This window comes from Scleropages formosus, chromosome 5, assembly GCF_900964775.1.
Source record: "Scleropages formosus chromosome 5, fSclFor1.1, whole genome shotgun sequence".
NCBI lineage: Eukaryota > Metazoa > Chordata > Actinopteri > Osteoglossiformes > Osteoglossidae > Scleropages > Scleropages formosus.
Genome location: NC_041810.1, coordinates 18,556,937 through 18,584,586, shown reverse-complemented (window position 1 = coordinate 18,584,586; position 27,650 = coordinate 18,556,937). Strand labels below are relative to the sequence as shown.

Here is a 27,650-nt window from a genome sequence, read left to right as displayed (position 1 = left end):
CAACCCATCTATTCCCGGGTGGGCCCGAATTGCCGCCGCCAACGGCTCCACATACAAAACAGAGGAGGGGAGACAGCGGGCACCCCTGTCTAACCCCACTCGTCTGGGGCAACCACTCTCCGAGAGAGCCGTTAATCATAACCTGGCTACCGACATCATTATAAAGTGTTCGGACCCACCCGAGAAAGGTGGGGCCCAATCCCAATCTGCCCAAAACATTGAACATAAAAGTATGGTCCACACGATCAAACGCCCTCTCCTGGTCCAGACTGACCAGTGCTAGGGGAATTTTTCGGTCCTCCACCCAGGCGATCGCATCTCTTATAAGATGTAAATTCCAAATTGCCGAACGCCTGGGAACCCCACACGTCTCGTCTTCGTGGACCCGGAAAGTCATCACCTTCCTCAGACGCTCGGTCAGGATTTTAGCAATTAACTTTACATCCACACTCAGCATGGTCAGGGGCCTCCAGTTGCCCAGGTCGGCTCCATCGCCTTTCTTATGCAACAAGGATAGAACCCCCGACCTCATGTTGTCCGTCAACTTACCTCGAGTCAGCACTTCTTTGACAACCTCAAGGAAGACAGGGCCCAGGACATCCCAAAATGTGGAATAAAATTCCACTGGCAGTCCGTCCAAGCCTAGGACTTTCCTCCGGTTCATTCTGGAGAGCACGTCGGACAATTCCCCCAGAGTGATGGGTGCCTCTAGGCAAGCCCGGGACTCAGCCGGGAGGGTCGCCCGCAAATGCTGTAAAAAAGGAATCCCCTGTGACAGGGTCAGTTTCCCTTCCCTTAAAAAGAGTTTCATAAAATTCTGTAGCAACCCCAATCATCCCGGCCGTATCCTTAACTAGTTCTCCTTGCCCAGTACGCAGAGAAATAAAACCCCTATCATGTTGAAAGCCCGTCGTTTTATTAAAGAAGAAAGAGGAACATTTTTCACCTTCCTCCAATTCTCTTACTCAGGCTCGTGCGAGGAGCGCGCTAGCTTCCTGGTCATACAGTCGTCTTAAGTCTGCCTTTAATTCCGCTTCTCTGTCACTGTTAAAATCCTTTCCATTGTTATGGTAGGCATAGAGCTTTTCCAACTCTTTCTCCACTTTCTGCATTGCTCTGCGAGATCGAGCTCTCCTACGAAGACAGTACTGCCTAGTAATGGTTCGCACCTTCGTTTTGGTGGCTTCCCACCAATCCGAAACCGAGCCACAGAAAGATTTAAGCTCCTCCCATACCTTAAAATGCTTATAAAAAAGGTCCCTGTACTCTTTCTCCTTTAAAACATCTACATTCAGTTTCCAATACCCAGGACCATGCAACGGAGCCTCTAGGGAAACCGTAGCCTCTACCATCAAGTGGTCCGTCGGCGAATAAGGAGAGAGGTGGACCCGTTTAAAAACAACAGAGTCAGAAGCTAAAATATAATCCAGGCGACTTTGTGCTCCTCTACTATTAGACCAGGTAATGCCTGGATGACTGGGGCTGCATACTTTAAAACCATCAGAAAGACTAAATCTGAGCATAAAATTCTTAAAATGTTTGATGCTGACATCCTCTTTACCCTCCAGATATATATTAAAATCTCCCCCGATTATTAAGTGCCTTTTACAGACACAAAAGGGGGTCAACTCCTCCAAAAGAGATATGCGGGATGCAGCCTCCACCGGAGCATAGACACACATCGCACAGATGTGTTGTCCCCTCCAGGTGGCGTCCACTCCCAATACTCTACCCTGTAAAACTGTAAACGTGCTTACATTCTCAAAACTCCGTTCTCCGAAAAGAATGCCTACACCCGTTGAGTGGACGCCACCCACACTCCAGTATGATCTACCTTTCCTCCACCCTGAAGAGAAAATGGCCACATCCCGCTGATCTCGAAGGTGAACTTCCTGCAGAAAAAAATAGCTGGAAGGCAGAGGATGCAAGCCTATCAAACATTGCTGCCCTTTTCAAAACATTCTTCAATCCTCTGACGTTTAAAGTTAAAATTCTAAAATCAGCCATAAAGGGGACAAATTAAATAATTAACCAACCATAAGAACAGTAAAACTCTACTAAAATTCATTAAAACAAATTTAAAACAAATTTAAAACAAAATCATTCCCCTCCCGACATTTCTATCATACTCTGAAAATCTACAGCAACATATGGCTGCTCACTGATATCATCATTCCGGTCTGAATAAAGAGGGGAACTCATCATACTGAAGGGGGGGGTGCAGTCACAACCGGCCAATCCGTGTGGCTTCCATCCCCTACCAGCAAACATTGGTCTCGGTCCTCCTCTATCTTTGCTGCTGGCTTTTCTTCTTTCCTGCTCACCCCCTCCTCTTTTCTGCTCTTCTTGTGTTCCTTTGGAGTAGGGCCTTTACTCCTTTTCCTATTTATATCCTTTGGCGTACTCTGGGCTTTGGTGGGCGCGGTCCTTGGGGTCACAAACGTCAGGTGTTCCTTCTCTACTGCCAACTCTGCATGCACCTGCTCCTCAACAACATCAGGTTGAGCCAACATTTCTCCCTCCCTTCCACCAGACACTTGGCTTCCCGACACGGCGTCGGCAGAGGTGGGTTTCCTCAGAGAGCAGGTGCGGGCAAGATGATCTTCTGCCCCGCAGACATTACACCTGCGTGGACCATTACAATCTCTAGCCATATGACCTTTCTCCAAACAGTTATTGCACCGCATATTGGTGCAATCAGCCCCCGTGCGCCCAAACCCCTGACACACTCGGTAGAAGGATGGCTGGTTAGAATAAAATAAATAGCCCTTGCTTGTGCTTAAATTAAAAGCAGCGGGTGGGTGGCAAAACCCATCAAAACCTTGTGGGTCAGGAAGCAAACGGACCCGAAACTGCCTTTTTCCATTCCAAAAGCCAAGTTCATCCCTCATATCTTTATGACCGGGCAGGACTTCGACATACCTCCATAAAAATTCTCGTATAGACTCCGCCGTAATAAAATGGTTAAAAACATGCACAGTCACCATGCGTTAGTTATTAACCCAACGGTTCTCAACGTCATAAAATTTCAATACAGAATGATCAGCGAGAGTCCTGCAACTCTCAATCATCCTTTTAAAACAAGCATCTGTAGTCAAAGTGACATCAAAGAACCACAGCGGGTTATTCCGTTGAATGCAAATAACGTCCTCCACAGTAAGGCCCAGGAGACCCAAAATTACCTCTTTTATAAAGGTAAGTCTATCATGGAAGTCTCTATCTTCCTCCTGGGGTCTCCAATAAAAACGGGCTGTGTTTTTCAACGGTCCTCCATCTGCTGCCCGCATTCCATTCGGCGGAAAAGAAGTTCTGCCAGTATTTGTTGTTCTCTCCAATGGTCCATCTGCATTTTTCAATGGCGTACCCATCAAAGGTTCCTCCCTTGCAGATGGAATCCTTGGTGAAAGTGTCATATTTAAGCCAACATAAAGCTAAAAGAAGAGATTTAGGAAACAAAAACTGCAGCTCACCCCGCCCGTGACAGCAGCGGTCATGCCACCCACTAGACACGCTTTAGGATTGCTGGGCTACCCAAAAGAAAATAAAAGCCTTCCAGAGGATAGAGGCTCACCCCATGCCAGCGGCGGACAAGCCACCTACTGGACATGCACCAGGATCACCCCTATCCTCTCTAAACTACACAGTAGCACCTTGTGGCAAGAAAGATCTTAGCCAAAAGGCCGAGAAGAAGTTACTGCAGTTTGTTGACAAAAAAGGACTTTTTCCATCAACAGTTGTAGTACTCGCGTGTGTCCACAGCAGCGCAGTACTTCTGAGTACCCCCGGTTGAGACTGAACTGCCGTAGCGAAAGTAATTTGTGCATTAAATTGAATGTTTTCTTACTAAGGTTTATACATACATCGTCTGAAACCGCAACACAGGGCGCAAGGGACACACCGAGGACAGGACGCTAGTTCGTCACAAGCGGTACTCGAACGCCAGACCCACCGGAGAGCAGGACCCGCTCAAACCCGCTGCGCTGCCGCGCCCCCACATTTATAAGTAATTCAAATTAATTTAAACAATAAAACAACATAATGCAGACATCCCTCCATTTATTCAGCCTGGGTAGGCTCTTCTACAGTAGCTTTAGTAAAAAAAAGAAGAAAAAGACACAGCTTTAGACACCGGAAGTGAGTAGCCCGAAGGTGCTCCCACACTTGTTCCCGAGTGTGTTTTGAAATGTTACAAAATAGAGCCGTGCAGAAAAGGCTATGGGAAATAAATAAAGGGTAAATCTTTGTACATTGGAAAATACACATGTCGAACGTTCGTTACACGATGAGCCAGTGTTAGTATTTTTGTTGAAAAAAGATCTATTCCCTGACCGGGAATCGAACCCGGGCCGCGGCGGTGAGAGCGCCGAATCCTAACCACTAGACCACCAGGGATGTACGACTTTTGTTTTATTAGCATGATATGTAAAGGTATAAAAATTGAAATTTGAAGTGGGGATGTGTTGGCTGCCTAAGACTTATACACATCCTTTGCGTACTTGCACATTCAATTTTGTTTCATAAAATGCTGCTTCATACTGATATCTATATAATTTCCGGGATGTGATTTGTCATTTTCAAGTTAAACGGAGAGGACATTTTTTTCCTAAAGACAACTTTAAATTTTAGACAGGACGCCCTTCATGATTAACCCGGAAACGCAACTTGTGACTGTCGCTCGGCCTTCAGCGCATCTTCGCCTTGTTGACGTGGGCAAAGTTTGTGTCTTTTTACTCACTGGAAGCAGACGTGATTTATGGGTAATGAAGGTGCCTGCCGCGGGGACGCGCACGCACACATTGGTCTTCATACGTAAGACGTGTGGAAAGAGCTCATAGGAGCGGTGAGTTAATCAACACAGGACAGAAGCAGCTGGTATTTTACAAGGGTAAAATGCAAGCTACCTGAGGGAAACATTGTGAGTATATGAAGGGCACGTAAGCAGTAGAGTACAACAGAGTAAGCTACAGTAGTGCTGGTCCAGAGCAGATCAGGAAGCAGTTGGAAAGACTGCTTGTAAGCTGACACTCTGGGAAGGACGTGGAAGGGGCCTCTGCCAAAACACAGCTTTTCATATAATTTTTTTTAAAATTAACACCATGTTGTGAAAACATTAATGTTCTAATGTTCTGCACATATCCACAGATGTCCCCAAACAGTTCAGTTTTATTCTGTTGAGGTATTACGCGCAACAGCTGTTATTAAGGTGCCGAGGGGGTCGGCACTGGGGTTCTTGCTAATGTCAGGATATGGGCGGTACTTTCTCAATGTCCTCTGGAAGGTCAAGTAGGACACTGTAGCAAGTACAGGTTGGGTGGTACATTTATAAAGATGTGTTCTCTGCAGTGGACAAAAATAAATCATTTATGGCTGGGTGTGAGAAATAAATGGCTCTCGTGTCTTTTCTCCACCTCTATCTCTCTGTCCTCCCTGTTCTTCTGGTGTGTGTGTCTGTCAGACCTGTTGATGTATGTGCAAGAATTAAGTTATTTTTTAACGTTTCTCTCTTTGTCTATGCTCAAGGGCAAACGGAGGTGACTGGAATATCACATACCCTCCCTATAGCTTCCCTATGTGTATAACCAATTACAGTGTTCTGTTGTTTAATATTACCTTTTATAGTCTTGTTCCTAGACCTCAACTCACTTTCTAAACCAATGAGAACTTATTTCTTTCTTCTGCAAAATAATAAATATATAATCATTGTGAACATAGAATAAACCTGAGGAGAATTTGGAACGAAACACTCTGCTTGTTCTTGTGTCCTACTCCTCCCAGTGATCACTGGTTTCTGGTGTATGGACGGCTCTGAGGTGGCAGAAAGCTGAGATAAAAATTAAAACAATTTCTAATCTAACAGTGGGTCTCAAGATAATAAATTGTGTGGCTTGTTAATGTGTTCTGGTGTCAAGTTGTTCCTTGTTTTTTCTTCCCTCTCCATTGCCCTTGGTTCTTCTTTGTTTATCAGAATCAAGGGAGTTGTGTCACAGGTTGCCAGTTCTTCATTCCCATGCCAATAAACATGACATTTCAGTTACCACTGCTCCAGAAAAGTGTAACTGAGCACAGAAAAATCAACAATCAATTATCTTTATCAGTGAAACTTCAGGAGTCAGGGTCAGAGGCTTTCGGGCTGTCAGAGTCCATTTCCCTGGTGGAAGTCACTGAAGTAGTTGGTAATCTCCACAGTGGCAAAGCACTAGGGGTGGATGAGATCCCCCCGGAAATGCTTAAGGCCCTGGATGTTGCAGGGCTGTCATGGTTGACACGCCTCTGCAATGTTGCATGGACCTCGGGGACAGTGCCCTTGAATTGGCAAACTGGGGTGGTGGTCCCTATCTTTAAGAAAGGGGACCGGAGACTGTGTGCTAACTATGCCGGGGTGCTGGAGAGGAGGGTCTGGCCGATTGTTCCTCTTCAATCTGAGGTTCAACTATGCGGATTCCGCCCTGGCCATGGAACACTGGACCAGCTTTTTATCCTCTCACAGATCATTGAAAGGGCATGGGAATTTGCTAATCCAGTCTACATGTGTTTTGGGGACTTGGAGAAGGCCTATGACCGTGTTCCCCAGGAAATGCTGTGGGAGGTGCTTCGGGAGTATGGGGTATCAGGGCCACTACTGCGGGCCATTCGGTCCTTGTACGTACAGAGCGAAAGCTGTGTCCGCATACTCGGCATTAAGTCAGGCCTGTTCAGTGTGGGTGTTGGACTCCGTCAAGGTTGTGCCTTGTCTCCACTCCTGTTTGTGGTTTTCATGGACAGGATATCAAGGCGCAGTCAAGGTCAGAGGGCATTCTGTGTGGGAGTCGGAAGGTGACGTCTCTGCTTTTTGCAGATGATGTTGTCCTTTTGGCAACGTCACATGGCTGCCTCCAGCACGCACTGGAGCTGTTTGTAGCCGAGTGTGAAGCGGTGGGGATGAGGATCAGCACCTCAAAGTCTGAGTCCATGGTTCTGTCACGGAAAAGGATAGTATGCCCTCTCCAGGTAAGGGGAGAGTTTTTGCCCCAGGTGGAGGAGTTCAAGTATCTTGGGGTCTTGTTCACGAGTGAGGAAAGAAAGGAGCGTGAGATCGGCCACAGACTGGGAGCAGCGGCAGCAGTAATGCGGTCGCTGTACCGCACTGTAGTGGTGAAAGGGGAGCTGAGCCATAAGGAGAAGCTCTCCATTTACCGGTCGTCCCTACCCTCACCTATGGTCATCAACTCTGGATGATGACCGAAAGAATAAGATCGCGGATACAAGCGGCCGAAATGAGTTTTCTCCGCAGGGTGCTGGGACTCATTCTCCGTGACAGGGTGAGGAGTTCGGACATCCGGGAGGAGCTCAGAGTAGAGCCGCTACTCCTTCACATTGAGAGGAGCCAGTTAAGGTGGTTCAGGCATCTGATAAGGACGCCTCCCTTTGGAGGTATACCAGGCACGGCCAACTGGGACGAGGTCGGCCCACGACCCGCTGAAGGGATTGTATCTCACAGTTGGCCTGGGAACAGCTGGGGATCCCCCAGGTTGAGCTGGAGGAAGTTGCAGGGGACAGGGGCAGCTGGGTCTCTCTGCTCTCCCTGCTGCCATCGTGACTCTTTAAGGACAAGCGGGACAAAAGATGGATGGATGGATGGATGGAAGTGAAACTTCATCGGTGCCCTGCCAAACTCCTGAGTTCAACACAACTTCAGCTTTCATTTAAATCTTGTTGTTTTTGTTGCCTACGTATTGTGATATTTGCAGGCCATTTCACTTGTTTGTTTTTTCAGTAGGAGCTTTTTCTGTGGTGATGTGATTGTTTTTATTTTTCTTTTATTTCATAATAACGATGTGCAAAACCTCCCCCTGTTGCTTCCTGCCTGGTCCCTCACCAAACTCCATATCCCCCACCACACAATGTTAAAAAACAAGTTTTAATAATGTCTATGTTAAGCAGAAACTAAAAATCATTTTGCTGGTCTGATTTTGCGGTACTCCTATTGGCTGGTTATTTTATTGCTACTTTCTCATTAAAACATTAAGACATAATGTAGACAAGGCTGAAATTGGAAATCTTTTTGCAGGATTGGTTTTTGCTGTTTGTCTCACACACACATTTCTGAACAGCCAACCAGGTGTCTCATTTTTTGCTGAACTTTAACTGGAGGAAAGACAGCTGAACTTGGTTAAGATGACACTAGTTTCTGCAGGCTAGGATTTCTTGAGTTCCTCTTCTCCTCCTGACCTACACACACTTGTCCACTCCCTCCCTCTGTCATTAAACCCCCCTTCTGCCCCTCTTGCCTTCTCTCCTGTTCTCCCACCTCTGCTGTCATTTGCAGAGTGCCATTTGGTCTGTGCTGTCACGATGGTGAGTCTGGATGAACGAGAAAGACTGGCTTGTTTGACAGTAGGAAATGTAACTAGTTGGGAATAGACATAAGCAGTGCTCCTATTTGTTTTACATGCAAATAAATATGTGTAAATAATATTACTGTCAAACTTTACAATGGTGAAAATCACTTTGTATGTATAGGATGGTTGGCTGAATATCTTCCTGTTAAAATGTCTTTCATTTCAATGACTGGGTTAAGAAATCAATTTCAACATTACAGTTTGGTCAAAACACATTTTCCAAGCCTTAGATCTTGAGAAACTTTATGTGTGTCGATTGCAGTGATTTCATTGTACTGACCTTGAGCAGCTGTGCAGTTGCTCCCATTTGGCATGTAGAATGGTTCCACTACATTACAGCAATCTATAAATCAAGTAATAACATTTATATACTGTATATATGTATATATATATTTTTTTTACTGTGGTTTTTGTTGCCTCAGCTCTTCATTGGTCATACTTCATTTACCTGTCAGTTGAATTCCCTGCACACGTCAAAACAAGTTAACCATCCACTGTACCTTATTGTTAAAAACTGAATTTGTGTTATTTGGGAAATGCATCTAATGGCAAAATATCAGCGAAGATGTTATTTAATTATATGTTTATCTGATGCTTTCTCCAGTGGAACTTATAATAAACTGTTTGTAATGATTTACCCATTTATACGGCAGGGCAGTTTTTCCATCGTCAATTCAGGGTAAGTACCTTGATATGGACACTCCAGCAGGAGGCGGGATTCACACCTGAGACCTTCAAATTTAAAGGCAGCAGCTTGAACCACTACACTACCTCATGTTTAATTTTGGTCCTAGTTTAGTGATAGTTTTAAAAACATGTACTTACTACAAATACTATGCATATTAATAATATTCCAACAACTAGGGCATTAATTCATTGGTAAGAAGTTCAATACTTCAACACAATGAATCCAGAATGGTTGCATTTTAAAAGTACAGTGAACCATTAACAAGGATCTCAAACCAACTCCACCTTGGTTTCATGACACTTAGAAGTGAAACTGCCCCCCCATTTTAACTGTAATTCCATCAACTGTTAAATCACTGGAAATTGATTTTATTGAGAGCTCATCTGGGACAAAAATAAGGGTAAGCCAGGAGTGTGTTTGAGAATAAAAGATTATTTTTTTCATTATGATGGGTTGCGACGGACTGGCATCCCATCCAAGGTGTACCCCTCCGCCCCTTCAGCCTTGCGCCCTGTGTTTTTGGGATAGGGTCTGGCTCACCGCAACCCTGCTCAGGACAAGCGGTTCTAGAAATTGGATTGGATTGCATTGAATTATGATGGGATGGGACCCTGCATACAAATGTCACTCACATCCTAGATGTTAGGGCACTTTTTTGCCTGTTGTGATCAGGGTGTAGTCTTTCTGTTCTGTCCGCTTAACAGAATAAAGTAAAACTGATCAGATCCATGTTGATGGAATGAGGGAGAGCACATGGTGAGGATTATTTATAGAAGTAGTTAGACCCTGCACACATATTTAAAGGGCGACAGAGTGGGAGCAAAGAGCAGAGGGAGAGAAAGAGGCAAGCAGAATGATATCCATCACTTCTTGCCACATTTCACTAGCTAGGCGCTGACCTTCCTCAGCCCTTGAATATTGCAAAAAATTGCAGCCACCCTCATTGCTTTTCTTCATCGAAAACTTGCTCTTAATCGTTTAGTGGAACAGTGCTGTCATTGTACAGTTGTCTAGGGTATTTCACCCTAGTGGATTTCTGCAAGGTGTGTGAAGTGATTTCTCCATGATTTTCACTAATCAGGCAAAAACCCGGAGAAGCTGTTAAAACAGGATTTGTGTGAACTTTGCGCTTTTGGAAAGTTTAGTAAAACGTAGCTTTTGGCATTTTTATTCTCACTTGTTTTATACTTGCTGCACACATGAACAGGTTAGTTTTTCTAGCTCTTTGGAGCAGCTTTGGCTACATGAGCAGCAAAAGACCCTGAGGCTGACAAGTACATGACAAGGGTGACACTGAGCGGGGTAAAATAAAATTCAATATTTTCAGTAAATGAGCGAGGGACATTGCGGTAAAGACACTAATGGAAAGGATGCAGTAAAGTAGCTACTCGGTGGAGAAAATGGTGAAAATGTAAAGACACCATTGTTTATACACAGAGGATGTGGACGAAAGACACAGGTGACACATTTGGAGTAAAACAGAGTAAGGGGCCATTTGGAAAGGGAACGTTTGTGTGTGGGGGGTTTCATTTAAAGTATCGGTACTCTGACCCAACTTTGGTTCCAACAAAACAAACAGAGGATAATCCTGCATTTTTGCACAAGAAAAACACTCTGTAATCCAAAACAAGGTAAAACCCGTGTTTCCCATTTTCCAGAAATAAATGAACTTGAAGCTGTTTGCCCTACTGCCCTACTGCTGCGTTGCAGCACAGACCCCCCTGACAACGCAGTAAAGGTCATGCTGGCAATTGCATATGGCAGCATCGATAAGTACACACAGTTCATATTACAAGGTCATCCAGTTTCTTCTTGCCAAATTTAGATGGTCTACAAATCCTTAATACAGTATGTGCACATGCCAGTGAATTATGTATCATTACACTACACTACTTGCCTAGCAACTGGCCTTTTTCCAACATAAGTGATGTTACTCCTGATTTGTCTCACACACATTCTGGCCCCTTTAAGCTGAGAAAATACTAATGCAGTTCAGGTTAAGTCCCTGCATTAACCTTGGGACCAACATCAAATTCTGTGTGTTATAAATATTGTGGCACAGAGCGCCGTAGGTTTGGATAGGGCAAAGAAAGACACAGAGAGAGCATTAATCTTCACATTTATTTGAACACCAGCACACAGAAATAATACTCTTGGTCCAAGGACCCCTGTTTCTCCAGGACCTGTACAGCTAGCCAACCTTCCCAGTGAGCTTAGCACCCCCAGGTTTTTTCTCAAGATATTGGCAAACATGGTCACCCCATCATTTTCCCCATAAGTGCCCCCAGTGGTTGTACACCTACAGTCCACATTTTTCCCCATAATGCAACTATGTATGTTTAACAGGTTTCCTGCCTAAAACAGGAATGGGGGTTGTTAGATAATTATGTTTTAAGTTTGAGTACACTTGCTAGAAGCCCATTTTTACACATGTTACAGCTTTTCAACCACAGGCCATTCATCTGAGCCGACCCTCACTTTCCTTCTTCACAAAATAGTTTTTCCAGAGATAAAGTTTACCTTGTGATCTTGCTGGAGCATCAAGGACCACCCAACCAGTTGTAATAGTGTTGGAATACAATGACTCTCTGGAATACAATGCCTCAGCACATTGTGATGACCATGCAGTTTGACAAAGGTCATCAACCCTGTGACTAGCAAAGCAACCCCAGACTATGACACACTCTCTACCACATTTCATACTGGGAACTGTAAAGGGACAACTCATGCTTTCCCCCTGTCTGTATCTTACAAATACTTGGCAGTTGCATCCAAATACATCAATTTTTTATTCAGTCCTCCATAAGATTGACATTCATTCTTCTATGTTTTTCTGACCAAGACAAGTTTGGTTTCCAGCAGGTATACTCAGACCTTTTGTCACACAGAACCGAGGAATCTGGCACTGTTGGACCCAAGTCCAGGATCGTTCGTCTGGAACTCAGGGGTCCAGTGAATTGTTGTTGTCGGGGGCGGGCGAAGGGTCGGTTGATCAGCAGTCAGAGTCAGAGTGAGAGCGAGGATCCAAGGACGTGGTCAGGGGACGAAGCAATGAGTCGGTCGATCAGAGGTCGGAATGGGAGCGAGGATCCAAGGACGTGGTCAGAGGATGAAGCAAAGGAGACTGGAAACAAGGGATGAAGAAGAGCAGGAAATGGCACAAGAGGCCGGTTGTCTCAGACGAGATTCCGCAAAGGTATGGGAGCTGAGGAGGGTCTTTTAAATGGTGAGCAGTTAGTCAGGTGCTATCGACTGAGGTGCAGGCGTGGACATGACAGTACCCCCCACCCTACTAGCGGCTCCAGCCGCCCTGCGGTGCCTGGAAGGAGGATGGCCACTGGGATGGGGAGCCGGCTTGTCCGGATGGTTCCGGTGGAAATCGGCAATGAGAGATGGGTCGAGGATGTCGCGAGCTGGCACCCAACTGCGTTCCTCAGGACCGTACCCCTCCCAGTCCATCAGATAGTACAGCCCCCCATGTCGGCACTTGGAATCCAGGAGGGCATGAACGGTGTAGACCTTGTCCCCATCCACATCTGGTAGAGGGGGTGTTGGTTCACCCCAGGCGGTTTGGAGCATGGAAGTACTGTAGGGCTTGAGAAGGGAGACATGAAACGTGGGGTTGTTACTCAAGTGCGGTGGCAACTGTAGCTTGTAAGTGGCAGGGGTGATCCTCAAAAGGATTTTATATGGCCTATAAACCAGGGGCTGAGCTTCTTGGAGGGTAGTTTGAGGTGAATGTGGATAGCCATACCCGTTGCCCAGGCTGAAAGAACAAGGTGCGGCGGTGTTGATCTGCTTGTTCTTTATACCGGTGGACGCTTTGTTGGAGGTGGTCTTTCACTACTCGCCAGGCCGTCTCGCTCTGCAGGTACCAGGAATCCACAGCAGGGACCTCTGAGGAAGCAGAATGCCAGGACAACAAGGGAGGCTGGTAACCTAGGACACATTAGAAAGGAGACAGACCTGTGGAGGAATGAGAGAGGGAATTATGGGCGTATTCGACCCAGAGCAGGAAACGCGACCACTGGACTTGGTCCTTTCCATAGTAGCTCCTCAGGACACAGCCAAGGTCTTTGTTCAAACACTCCACTTGTCCGTTAGCCTGAAGATGGTATCCTGAAGTGAGGCTCACGGATATGCCAAGCTTCTGCCAGAACGCCTTCCATACCCTGGATACGAACTGAGGACCCTGGTCAAAGACAATGTCCTTGGGTAACTTGAAGATCTGGAAGACATTCTGAAATAGAAGCTCAGCTGTAGCCAGGGCAGTGGGGAGTCGGGGCAAAGGAAGCAGATTCTATGACTTAGAGAACCTGTCCAACACCACCAAGATTACTGTATTGTGGGAACATACCTCGCACGCCTCCACAAATTCCTGTACGTCCTCTCAAAGAGAGGGCCACCAGTATTTCTTCGAGCAGAACAAGGGTCCGTTGAGCCCCTGGATGGCTGGCAGCTGGGGTGTCGTGCGCCCAATGGAGTGGCTGGGGCCGCATCCTGGGAGGAACATACTCTTTACATTTTGGGGGTAAAGAGTATCGGCCAGACTGGGTTCCTCCATCTGGGCCTGCTGGAGGTCCTGCGCAAACTGCCAATGAATGGGGGCCATGAAGCAGATGCTGGGCAGGATGGGCTTGAGTGCGTCTGGAGTTGGGTCCTTGTCATACAGCCTAGACAGGGCATCCGCCTTGGTGTTCTTGGAACCGGGATGGTAAGAGACGGTGAACCTGAATCTGGTAAACAAAAGAGCCCAACAGGCTTGTCGCGGATTGAGTCTATGGGCAGCCTTAAGGTATTCCAAATTTCTGCGGTTCGTGAGAACTAAGAATGGGTGAGCAGCCCCCTCCAACCAGTGCCTCCACTCCTCTAGCGCCAGTTTAATCACTAACAGTTCCCTTTTACCAAATGTCATAATTACGTTCGGCAGGCGACAATGTATGGGAGAAGTACGCACATGGGAAGAGTTTGCTTGTGTTCCCTGCCTCTGTGACAAAACCACCCTGACCCCTACGGTTGAGGCATCTACCTTTACTACAAACAGCAGTGACAGGTCAGGATGCTTAAGCATCGGAGCGGTTGTGAACAGTCGCTTGAGATCCTGAAAAGCCTCACAGGCTTCTTTAGACCAGGAGAGCTGGGACTGTTTCCCTTTGAGTAACGAGGTGAGGGGTGCCGTGAGGCTGCTGAATTCATGAATGAATCGGCGGTAAAAGTTTGCAAACCCCAAGACGCATTGTAGGGCCTTCACTGTGGTCGGATGGGGCCAATCCAGCACTGCCTGGACCTTAACCGGATCCATCTCCACCCTGACAGGACCAAGGACGAAGCCCAGGAAAGAGACCCACTCCTGGTGAAATAAACATTTCTCCCCCTTGAAGAAGAGGCCATTGGCTTGGAGGAGACTGAGCACTTGCCTTACGTGTGTTAGGTGTTCGGCCATCGAAGGCGAAAACACCAGGATGTCGTCTAAATACACTAGGACACATTTGTTCACTAAATTACCCAACACGTGGTTAACGAAAGCCTGGAATACAGAGGGGGCATTGGCTAACCCGAACAACATGACCAGGTACTAGTAGTGGCCTAGGGCGGTACTGAATGCAGTCTTCCACTCATCCCCCTCTCTTATCCGGGGGAGGTTATATGCACTGCATAGGTCCAACTTGGTAAAAACCCGTGCGCTGTGTATGTGTTCAAGTGCGACTGTGATCAAAGGCAGGGGATGTGGATATTTAATAGTGATCTCATTGAGACCTCTGTAATCTATGCAAGGGCGGAGGCCATCATCTTTTCCACAAAAAGTGGAGCGGAGGCTGGTGAAGTGGACAGCCTAATAATGCCTAGGGATAGGGTCTCGCATAAGCCTCCATGGCCTCCTGTTAGGGCAGCAACAGCGTGTAAACACAACCCCTGGGAGGAGTAGTTCCGGGCATAAGGTCAATAGCACAGTCCTATAGGCAGTGCAGTGGTAGGGCAGCTGTTCGGGATTTACTAAATACCTCGGTGAGGTCTGCATAGTCCTCTGGCACCATCAGAGGCTGTGTGGAGTCAGGGCTTTTGATCAATGTGGCTCTCTCGGCAAGGCAAAGTAAGGCAAGAGGAGGCGCATTGCTTCCCCCACGATATCAGTTCCCCAGAACTCCATGAAAACACTGGGTTGTGCACGGCCAGCCGGGTGTAACCCAAAACCACCAGAATATCAAAGGACCTAATAATAAAAAAGGAGATGGTCTCCACATAACACACCCCTGTCTGGAGGCCAATCTCCACCGTTTTGATATCCACCACCCTGGTCCCTAGTGGTTGCCCATCGAGCTCTTTCACCCGTAACATGACCTCACAGCAGCACGTGGGAAAACCGTGTGCCTCTGCAAAAGTGGCATTCATGAAACTGCTAGCCGCTCCTGAATCTACAAATGTGTGTAAGCACCCAGCACAGCTCCCACGTTAGGACAATAGGAACAGTGAGTTGAGAGACTGACTGGAGGGGTCTACTCGCCTTGGGTTGTCTAGCTCGGAGACCCCCTGTGACAGGCCTCTCCAGGCAGGCTGCTAAATGATGTCCAACTCTTCCACAATAAAAGCAAAGGTCCTCTTGGAGGCGTCCCTGCCTTTCAATGGGAGTCAGATGTCCTTGTCCGACCTGTAAGGGTGCTAGGGTTTTTCTGGTGACCAGTGGAGGCTGTGGCGAACGCTTGTGTGACAGATTGTCCAAGGCGATCACCCGTTGTATGTATTGATCTAACTCCTGGTCTTCAGCTTGTGAGGTGGCCGAAGGATTCACTGGTGGAGCATGGGTATTGCAGGGAGCTTCGCGTCTTTTTGGGCTTTGGTTTTGCTTCTTTTGAAGGTTCGCGTCTTTTTGAGCTTTGGTGTAATGTACGCTGGAGTGCGTCCAGGGCATTTCGCAGTTGTTTGAATGCTGCTGGGTCCATGTGTCGTAAGGCGGAATCTTCTGTCATGCGGAACTGAGGAATCCAGGACAGTTGGACCCAAGTGCGGGATCGTTCGTCTGGAACTGAGGGGTCCGGCGAATTCTCGTTGTCGGGCACAGGTGAAGGGTCAGTCGATTGGCAGTCAGAGTGAGAGCGAGGATCCAAGGACGTGGTCAGGGGACAAAGCAAAGGGTCAAAAGCCGGAGACTGGAAACAAGGGATGAAGAAGAGCATGACATGGCGCAAGAGGCCCGTTATCTCAGACAAGATTCCGCGAAGGTATGGGAGCTGAGAAGGGTCTTTTAAATGGTGAGCGGTTAGTCAGGTGCTTGATTGGAGTCAGGTGCTGTCGAATGAGGTGTGGGCGTGGACGTGACACTTTTGATCGATACGGTAAATATTGTGCAGTAAGATTTAATTATTTATCATGACCTCACTGATTATGTCATACACATTTTTTATAGCCTTTTCTGTTCTTCAGTTTCTTATCATTTAAAAGTTAACAAAGAGTTCCTCTTCTCTTTATCTTTACTTCTACTTCACATTCACCTTTTCAGTCTTTTATATGTATCATATAGACGTGGACTTTTGCCTCACAAAAGCCAATGTTTAAGAAAAATGAACTGTCTTTGCCTCCACCACCCCCCGTATCTTTGACCCCCTCCTTCTCTCACTCCTACTCTGCCTCCAGGTCTCTCTCAGCTCTCTCCCCAGCAGTTTCACCTCTAGCTGTCCACCTCACGAACTGCAGGACCTGCTGGACAAAAGGGTCTATTTGGAGGACATGGAGAAGTCTTTGTTTCACACACTTCAAAGCACGCTGAAGGAGCTTGGTCTTCCTAAGACCAGAGATTGGACCCCCCTCTGTCCCACACCAGGTGAGCAGGATAAGCGGTGATACACCAAAACACTGTTTCAGAAGAGTGTACTGAAGGACTACACACACACACACACATTTTCAGAACCGCTTGTCCCATACGGGGTCACGGGAAACCGGAGCCTAACCCGGTAACACAGGGCGTAAGGCCGGAGGGGGAGGGGACACACCCAGGACGGGACGCCAGTCCGTCACAAGGCACCCCAAGCGGGATTCGAACCCCAGACCCACCGGAGAGGAGGACTGTGGTCCAGAAGGACTACACACTGTTTCAAAATTTTAAATTCTACAGCTGGAATTTAAAACTGGACATCTGTGTGTGTGTTGTGTGTGTGTCTGTCTGTTTCGTCTTAATAAGGTGACTGCTACTACACGGAGATGTGTATCTGTGTTTTGGGGTCCCCTCTACCCTACCTTTCTCTCCTGTTAGAGGCTGGACAAGTTAGCCCAGGTAAACTTCCTCTACCATTATGGGGTAACTGGTCCTTATCAGCTTACACTGTATTTTATTTATATCCTTATCTGTAACATATAATGTTTAAGATACAACTGTCAGATTATTATTCTACTTTTCATACATTATTGCCACTTACAAACCCACTTTCTGAGTATCTCTGAGTGTGAATCAGACTACATGTGAAACGGAAAATAATGGGAAATTTATTACATTTGGAGGGGTGGCTGGTTTTCTCCCACAGTCCATAGACACACAGTTCAGGTGGACTGGTGACTTCAAATTGCCTGTAGTATGTGTGTGTGGGGCATCCTATCCCCCAGCCTTGCATCCATCAAACAGCCAGCCTATGAAGTCAAATTTTAATGCAATGCGTAGTTCAGTCCACATGCTGTTTCTTTACATTGAGAACTTCTTAAGTAAGTGGAAATAATGTACAGGCAGTCCCCGGATTACGAACGAGTTCTGTTCCAAAGTCTGTCTTTAAATCAGATTTCTACGTAAGTTAGAGCAGTTAGATATAGTTCGTATCTAACATCAGTTAGTCAAATGTCTGTCTTGGTATATAGTATATCATGTACCTTTCCATGCATAAAAAACATTAAAGAAACACTTCTGGATACACTAAAATATCTTTAATATAACAATACAGTAATAATAGGAATAATACAATGTACACACACACACACCCACACACACCACGCTTTATGAACCGCTTGTCCCATACGGGGTCGCGAGGAGCTGGAGCCTAACCCGGCAACTCAGGGCGTAAGGCTGGAAGAAGAGGGGGGACACACCCAGGACGGGACGCCAGTCCGTCGCAAGGCACCCCATGCGGGACTTGAACCCCAGACCCACCGGAGAGCAGGACCCGGTCCAACCCACAAGTGCCACCGCACCCCCCATAACACAGTGCAATGATGTAATAATAATAATATAATAATAAATGTAACTACAGTATTTATAATAGAGCGAGAGAGAGAGAGAGAATCCGTGTGTCATAATGAACTCCAGAATCCAGCAGATGGACTAAAATGTAGGAGTATGTTTATTCAGTGGGAGCAGGCAAAAAGAATCGTCAGGGACAGGTGATCAGCGGGTCAGTTGATTAGCAAACATTCTACAGTGGGACAGACAGTATCAGAACCAAGAAAACAAGAGCAAAAGGGTCGATTAACTGGACAGGAGAAACAATGGTAAGGAACACAGGGTATTGGCAAAGAGCTGCAGCTTCTCTAGAAGAGGTTCCGCACTCAGGAGCGTCCGAGCTGCCTTTTTATCCCTTGCCTCCTTGATCAGACACAGGTGCAGTTGTCGGGCACGTGGTTGGGGACGTGATAGTACCCCTGCCGCCTTCTGCCAAGTGGGAGGATGCACCCAGGAACGAGGCGCCAGCCGGTCTGGGTGGGCCCTGTGATGGTCAGCAATGAGAACAGGATCCAAAATGTCACGCGCGGGTACCCAACATTGCTCCTCTGGCCCGTAGCCCTCCCAGTCAACCAAGTATTGGAGAACCCTACATCGTCGCCTTGAGTCTAGTAGGGCCCATACAGTGTAAGGGACCTCCCATCTACCTGTTCCAGGGGAAGCAGAGCGGTGATGTTGGAGGACAGACATTACCCAGGGTTTGACCAGGGAGACGTAGAATGTGGGGTGGATGCGCAGTCTCAGAGGCAACAGAAACTTGTACGTGACTGGAGTCACTTGGCAGAGGCCATTGGCTTGTGGGTGGTACCCGGAGGTAAGGCTAATGGACACCCCCAGCTTGTTCTAGAAGGCCTTCCAAACCCAGGATGTAAACTGAGGACCACGGTCTGAAGCGATGTCCTCGGGCAGACCAAACAACCGGAACGCCTATTGGAAGAGAGCTTCAGCTGTCTCCAGGGCCATGGCCAGCCTGGGCAGGGGGATCAAATGGCAAGCTTCAGAAAACTGATCGAATAGGGTTAGTATTGTGATCTTTCCTTCGGACGGGGGAAGGTCAACCAGGAAGTCCACTGCCACGTGGGACCATGGACGGGAAAGCACTGGCAGAGGTTCCAGCAGCCCTGTGGGTTTCTGGGTTGGGGTCTTGGCTTGGGAGCACAAAGTACAGGCTTCTACGTACTCCTGAATATCTTCCTACATCGAGGACCACCAGAACCATCCTGTAGGAGAGAGAGCGTTCGACATACACCCAGATGCCCCGCTGCGGGGGTGTCATGACCCACTGTAAGAGTGGTGTTCTCATATCCAACGACACATAGTCTTTGGCGTCGGGTCTGTCAGTGTGGCTGGGCTTGCCAGCCTGGAGATCTTGGAAGAACTGCCATCGAACCGGGGCCACCACGCATTTCCTGGGGAGGATCAATTTGGGGCTTTTGGTTGACAGGTCAGGTTGACGCAGGTGTGAGAGGGCATCAGTCTTAATGTTCTTGGAACCAGGCCTGTAAGACAAGGTAAACTGAAACTGGGTGAAGAACAGAGCCCATAGGGCCTGGCAAGGACTGAGACGGGATGCGGACTGAAGATGCTCGAAATTGTGGTGGTCGGTTAACACTAGGAAGGGATGCGCAGCCCCCTTGAGTTAATGCTGCCACTCCTCCAGGGCCAACTTGATAGCTAGCAACTCTCGATTCCCTATATCGTAATTTCGCTTGGCTTGGGACACTTTGCGCGAGAAGTAGACGCAGGGATGGAGCTTAGGGGAGTCACCCTGCCTCTGGGACAGGACTGCTCCAACTCCCACTACAGAGGCATCCACCTCTACCACGAAGGGTAGAGTGAGGTCAGGGTGACGGAATACAGGCACCGATGTCAACCTGTTATTGAGCTCTTAGAAAGCGTGCTGCGCTTTATCAGTCCAAACCACACGGGGCCCTCATAAATCTCCAGTAAAAATGGAGCTGAACCCCCTGATAAATCTCCAGTAAAAATTGGCAAACCCCAGGAACAGCTGAAGGGCCTTCACGGTCTTCTTTAGGATGCACCCGAGGAAGGACACCTGTGGCTGGTGGAATAAAGACTTATCCCCCTTAACATACAGGTGATTCTGCAGGAGCCATTGCAAGACTGCTTGTATCTGCTGCATGTGTAGGTCCCAGGTCCTAGAGAAGATTAAAATGTCATTGAGGTATACCAAAACATACTCGCTGATTTGGTCCCCAAGGACATGATAAAAGGCCTGAAACACAGAGGGCACGTTCGATAACCCGAAAAGCATGACGAGGTACTCATAATGGCCCAAGATACATACTAAAAGCAGTCTTCCCCTCATCTCCCTCTCGGATCCAGTTGCACACGCTCCAGAGGTCGAGCTTGGTGAACACGGTCACACCATGCACCCGTTCTAAGGCGACTGTGATCGGGGGCAGAGGATGAAGGTACCGGACCATGATGGTGTTTAAACCTTGATAGTCTATGCTGGGGCATAGGCCCCCATCATTTTTCCTAATGCAAAAGAACAAAGAACCCTGCGGAGGCCAGAGACGTGGAAGGCCTGATGATGCTTGCATGAAGCGCTTAAGTGATGTTGTCTCTCGTGGATTTCTATTCCGGGAGAGACGGAATAGACCCGAACACGGTGTAGTGAGGTGCTGGGCAGAAGATCTAGGGCACAATCCCATGGCCGGTGAGGGGGAGGAGCCATCGCCCGGGTCTTACTAAATACTTTGCAGAGGTCATGATATTCAGAGGGAACCACCACAGGTTGTGTCCCTTCCGGGCAGGTGACCAGATGTTGATGCGTGTTGCAAAGTAGCGCCCATTTGTTATTACGAACCATTGTGTGTACAGTAACTCCAATTTTTAATATAATAGGATTTACAGGGAAGGTTCGTAACTATGGGTTGTTCGCAAGTCAGATGTTTGTAACCTGGGGACTGCCTGTAAACTGAAATTATTTAAAATATTTAAGTGGTGTCTACCCTCTTATTGATTTTCTGGAAAAGGTAGCATTTTCAGCAGAAAAAACTGATGTTTGCATGCTTCACATGACTGGTTTATTTGTTTTTCTTTCCTGCATTCAATGTAGGGGACTCTCTCCTGTGTCTATCCCCATCCTGGCTTTCTCGTTCTGCCTCCATGCTCCTTGTCCATACCGCGGTGGCCTTTGACCTGGGTGGCCACTCAAGCCTTCTCCAGTTCAACCCGCCCCGTCGGGTCACGTATTTCCTGTCTTGTGCCCCTTTTGCTGGAGAAGATCTGACTCGAGGGACAGACTGTCCAATGGGGGGGTCCGACAAGCTAGGGCAGTTTTGGGGTGACATCTTGACTGCCAGGGTCCTTCTACAGAGAGAAAAGATCAAGTGCCCCGCAACTCTTGCCCTTCTCCTGCCACCAGCTCAGAGGGGCGTGGAGGAGGGACATGTGGGGGACACAGAGGTAGTCTTTCTTGACTCAGAGACACAAAAAGGGACGGACTTCATCCAGAACAAGATACATGCATTCCTGGAGTGTGACGCTTTGAAACAAGCAGAAAAGGTACAACCTGACATTTACTGAGTTTAATTCATGCAGCACTATTTATTATTATACTCTGTGTACAGGGAGGACAATTTTAAGATTGTTATTCACTCATTCATTCATTCATTCACAGTCATTTCACACATTTCCTTGACGAATTGAATTCCCCCCCCCCCCTCCCCACGGTGTGTGCAGGTAGTTCTGAGGTCCACCGGAGGCAGATGTGTGAATGGTGTTGCTGGACCAATTTATCTGCCACAAGGAAACAAAGAAGAAGTGTGTAAGAAGGTGCAACAGTTGTTGTCCCTGCTGCTCCCTGGGCAGTCGGTGCTCGTGGAGGCCTACATTGCTCCCTTGAGACCTGGACCTCAAGTACAAGACCACAGACATGTACAGTGCACTGGTAAATATGTAAAGCACACTCGTAAATACAGTATGTAGGGAACAGTAGAGGACACTGGTAAATATGTAGGGAACAGTGGTAAATGTGTACAGGACACTGGTAAGGGCTACACAGTACATTTTACAGCTGTAAGTGAAATGATCTCTTCAAGAGTTTATTTGGGATTTGGAGTTCATTTACTTTGCTTCCATAAACATGAAAAAGTGGGAAACTGTGTTTCTCACCCATTTTTAACAAATGAAAAGAACACACATGGTGATGAGGGGGTCTAATTTCATTTCGTCTTCTGTGTTGTTCTCTTTTTAATAGACTGCAGCTCTCCGACCCCTGAGTTGTCTTTCAGAGTCTGTGCCATTGTGACTCGCTCCCCCCAAAATGTGCCTCTGCTGTACAAGGTGAGATTATGGATGCATTATGGGCATCGCTTGCTTTTTGTCTTCTGTGAAAGTCAAAGTACATATTGTTACTGTAAACCTGTATATTCAAATATGACATACATATCTGGACATTTTTATACTATTTTTGTAGTGGTCTGTACTATTTTCAGTTTAGTCATAGTTTACAGTATGTTACAGTATTAGCTGAACTCTTCCTTTATCCTCCCTTCCCCTGCCCTCATCATTCCATTTTACATACTGCAAAAGGTGTTTCACTATTAATGTAAAACAAAAATGTATAACTGGCAGCTGAACATGTGAGATAATTTACAAATGCACTGTACATACTACTGAACACCCGAACAGATCCCTCATGCATTCAGTTTTTAAGTCAACGCATATTTACTGTGCTGGAAAAGTAAGACATCGCATCAAAAACATAACATACACAATGCACGATGCTGGCTTGAAAGTGTGAGAACTCCTTGCGTCCCTTAGTTTTACCATGCATTGGTTATTTAATGGGGGTGCGGTGGCGCAGTGGGTTGAACCACAGTCCTGCTCTCGGGTGGGTCTGGGGTTCGAGTCCCGCTTGGGGTGCCTTGTGACGGACTGGCGTCCCGTCCTGGGTGTGTCCCCCCCCTCCGGCCTTGTGCCCTGTGTTACCGGGTTAGGCTCCGGTTCCCCGTGACCCCGTATGGGACAAGCGGTTCTGAAAATGTGTGTGTGTGTGTGTGTGTGTGTGTGTGTGTGTGGTTATTTAATGAAAATCAGTGTTTCTCATGTGACATAATAGGTGTGTAATTACCAATTCCATATGTTGCTTTACAGAAAATCGTGTGTAGTAGAAACACACAACTATTGCAGGTGTAAAAATAAGTGAAATACAAGTTGTATTGGTTAAAGCAAGAAGGTAAGTGGAATCAGGCGTGTAAATCATAGTCATTTATTAGTTTTACACATTTATTTTAATAGATAAGATTTAGACTTTATAAGGTTAATATTTTACACAGGAATAATGAGCATTCTTGTAGGGTTCACATACTTTGGAGCACCACTGTATACACCTACCTGGAGGAAACCAGGTACAGCTTTTATATTGCCATTCGAGGCCACACCACATCTCTCAGTGGTTTAACAACTGTCATGAACTAAAGTGTAAATGTGTGTAAAAAGGCCGCATCCATTTTTCTAGTTGCTGAGATAGTGTCGACACAGGTGCTGTTGACAGCATCATTGGTTCATGTTTAATTCTTTCTCTCCCCCTGCTTTCTCCTTCAACTTGTCTTTTCGTAGCTGGTGTGTAAAGTGGGTTCGTCCGGCGCTCCCCTCTCCCACCTGCACTCCCTTTCCCAGTCTCTGGAAACCACTCTGTCTGACCTCGGCTTCACCGACACTGCCACTGTGGCCTCCCTGCGCCGCCAGGTGACCAACGCTGCTCTGGCTTGTTTTCGCGTTGTCATGGAGACGGAGTCTGGGATGACTCCTGAGCAACGCGGCGGAATCAGTGCTCAAAGTGACCTCATTGGTGTGTGGCCAGAATCCACCTTGTTCCTGTTCCTTATTCACACTATAAAGTATATTACATGTGTATGGTAAATATTTAAACACCACTTCATATTAAGGCAAGAAATACTTTGATAAGAATAATTTCAGTACAATTTCAAATTTTAACCCTCTAAAAGCCAAAAGAAGGGGTACATGTTGTCTTTGAATACACATATTGTTTCTGCATATTGAGCAAAACCTCAGCTGTATTCATTCTGCATGTGCTTAGTTTGATTTCTGTGAAATGCATGCAAATGAATTTAGGTTACATTTCACTCGCTGATTCCGACACCCCCCCATACTACTTTTCCCCGACAGGGGTGGACCTCCTCCTCACTGTTTCCAACTCCGTGATCAGCACCATTGTCCTGGGGCTACACCCCTCCCTCTGTCTGCACTCCTCCTTCCAGAAGCCAGGGTTTGGAGGGTCTGGCACTCAGTCTGATTGCCATGGTAACCTCCTCCACACCCCGCTCACCCGTTCCCAGTGCTATTTGATGGAGGGGAAGACCATACTGATCATCGGAGCAGGGGGGTTCAGCAAAAAGTTTGTCTGGGAAGCAGCGAAGAAATACCATCTGAAGGTGAGCAATTTTACATATCTTTCCACCTCAGAGGTCATCTCTTCATTTATCCTTCTCTTATCTCCCTCCCTTTAGATAATGCTTGTGGAATCTGATCCATCCCACTTCGCCTCTCACTTAGTGGATCACTTCTTCCCCCTTCCTGACCTCCCCGACCATCGTCGTGACGACCAGCATTGCGTCCGCATCTGCGAATGGGTGGCGGCGGCCGGACGTCAGCCTGATGGGTGCGTTTGCTTCTGGGATGACTGCGTGATCCTCACAGCCCTCGTATGTCAGAAACTCGGGCTCCGGGGCCTCCCTGTCGAAGCCGCCCACATTGCCAAAGAGAAGAGCAGCACACACCTGCACCTGCTGGGACTCACGAAGGTCAGGCCTGCCTTGTTCGCTGGAGGCATGCCAGCCAACGAGTCCAACACGAGACCATTCATGAAGAAGAAAACTGCTCTCTCTGAGAGCCTGAATCATTGCGGAGAGCTCAGGATGGAGGAGAGAAGCAGACAGTTGGATTTGATCATAGATGATGTTGCTGATATTGAGAGGAACAGTCTGAGGGCTATGATGGAATTTGGCCGAGACAGAGAGAAAATGGCGCTCAAAGGGGAGTACGGAAAGACTCATCAGCCACTTTGTGGTGGTTCTGATACTCCTGTTTCAACCAGATTACCCTGCCCTGGAATGCCCCTTCTGTCCCCTTGCCCCAGTGCCTATGCTGTACCCTGTGCACACATTGAAAGCGCTTTGGACTTGAAGAACGCCGTGAACGATGAAGCGGAGCGACAGAAGGTGAGGTTTCCAGCCATCATGAAGCTGGAATACGGAGCAGGGGCAGTGGGGGTGAAGAAGGTTGAGTCTTTAGAGGAGAGCCTCGCGCATCTGGAGAAGATTGCTGGTGACCTGCGGGAGGAAACAGATTACCCGGGTATTGGGCTCGGGTTTGGCAATGCCATGACCCTGATGGAGTTCATCTGTGGAACGGAACACGATGTAGACTTGCTCCTGTTTGATGGCCAGCTGGAAGGTGCATTTGTATCCGACAATGGCCCCACGCGCATGCCCTCCTTCACGGAGACGGCGGCGCAGATGCCCTCCAGCCTGCCAGCAGATAAGCGGGAGCAGCTGGTGCAGGCCGCGTACCACAGCTGCCTCGCGTGCGGACTGCGTGACGGCGTCTTCAACGTGGAGCTCAAGATGACCACCCTGGGTCCGCGTCTCATTGAGATCAACGCTCGCATGGGTGGCTTCTACCTGCGTGATTGGATTCAGCAGCTATACGGCGTAGACATCCTGCTGGCAGCCTTCATGGTGGCGTGCGGCATCCCCCCTCGCCTACCCTCGGCCACAGCCCTCCCCGCGCTGGGCCACTTCGTCGGCATCATGTGTGTGGTGTCGCAACACCTGCAGGCCCTGAAGACCATCGCCCGGCCAGAGCGCCTTCGCCAGCTGCACCAGGAAGGGGCCCTGTGGCTCAACGAGCTGGAGGACGAGATCATCTCCGGGGAATACGAGGAGCCGTATTGCAATGTGGCTGTGAGGGGCGTCCGACCTGATGATGCCCACCAGCGTCTCCTGGCCCTTTGCCAAGGACTGGGACTGCACTGTCCACCACACTATGATCTCGAGTATTTCTTGTCTCATTTTAAATAGAGAAGAGAGCTTTATGGGCACTTCTGTTAATAAGGGTTTGCTTCCAGGGGTCAATGCTTAAATAGTCATGAAACATGAGAAGAGTTGAAGAACAATTCAAGATGTTATGATGCAGAAAACCCAGTCATATTCATACTAGCTTTAGATAAAGGTGTTTCTCTTATTCAGGGTTTTGCTGCCAAGGGTGGATGTCTGCTGGATTAAAGAGCAGAGCTGGTGGTTGACTGACCACAACTAGACACTTAAAAGTTGTTAAGATCATTAAATTGGGAGAGAGGTGAGAGGGATCACACACTGCAACAATAAATGAATAAACTCATACCTGATATATTATAAATGAACCCACTATTTCCATTAAGTATATCACACATGCCAATCCAAAACATGCACGCACACACACACACACACACACACACACACACACACACACACACACACACACACACACAGTCTGAACCACTTGTCCCATACAGGGTCACAGGGGGACACACACACACACTCTCTCTCTCTCTCCGAACCACTTGTCTCATACAGGGTTGCGAGAAGCCGAAGCCTGACCCAACAACACAGGACGTAAGGCTGGAGGGGGAGGGGACACACCCAGGATAGGACACCAGTCCATCACAAGGCACCCCAAGCAGGACTGGAACCCCAGACCCACCGGAGAGCAGGACCTGGTCTAAACCACTGCACCACCGCACCACTGCACCTCCACCCAACCTGAAGAGCTGTTTATAAACTTCCCATAGCTCCCACTGAGTCTTGAGAAAAGCCCTAATTCATTATTATCATTATTATTTAAATATTTTATTAATTGATTTCACCGTGTTCTAGTATGTGTTAGATTGTATGTATTAAGAATTTGGTAAAAAGTTCTGACACATACACACACACACACACTGACAGCTCATATTGTTCACTGTGTCGAAGCACAGGCAGCACTACCGAGACCATGCTGTCTTATTCCAGGGAATCACTGTCTTCTAGCTGATAAAGATTTATTATAATCCAGTAATTTTTGAATGTCATTATTAGTGTCTTAACTCATTCCTGTGATGAACCAATCATTTTGTCCTTACATTTAAACAGAAATTCTATGAAAAATAAACTTACAGATGAAAAATGTTGTTTCCCTAAAACCTTCTTACAACCCAGGTCCCTGATGGCAGTAGAACATTACGTCAGTTGTCCCTAATACTCTGCATAATGATGACTTATTAGCAGATACATGATTTTATTACATTCAACACTTTGTCTTTTCATTATACTGAGTTTATTAAATTGTCTCCTTAATGAGCCTGTATCAGTGTAAA

The 27,650-nt window shown here is 47.3% G+C and overlaps 1 protein-coding gene and 1 non-coding gene across 3 annotated transcripts; one reads left to right on the top strand and one right to left on the bottom strand.

Annotated features, from left to right (window-relative positions):
* Positions 1–4,320: 4,320 nt before the first annotated feature.
* trnae-cuc (transfer RNA glutamic acid (anticodon CUC)) lies at positions 4,321–4,392 on the bottom strand. The gene has a single exon. It is a non-coding gene; the product is annotated as a tRNA-Glu (tRNA).
* Positions 4,393–8,295: 3,903 nt separating this feature from the next.
* On the top strand, positions 8,296–26,728 carry LOC108935907 (carnosine synthase 1-like). Of its 2 annotated transcripts, none has more exons than XM_018754882.2 (9): positions 8,296–8,334; positions 16,696–16,882; positions 17,240–17,332; positions 21,348–21,796; positions 21,974–22,181; positions 22,491–22,576; positions 23,855–24,086; positions 24,425–24,690; positions 24,766–26,728. In XM_018754882.2, exons 1-9 carry the CDS (start codon positions 8,332–8,334, stop codon positions 26,335–26,337), a joined length of 3,096 nt encoding a protein of 1,031 aa, XP_018610398.1. In that variant the 5' UTR covers positions 8,296–8,331; the 3' UTR covers positions 26,338–26,728. The 2 variants fall into 2 exon arrangements, with proteins under 2 accessions (XP_018610398.1, XP_018610397.1); XM_018754881.2 differs by lacking the exon at positions 8,296–8,334 and adding an exon at positions 16,233–16,283.
* Positions 26,729–27,650: the final 922 nt, after the last annotated feature.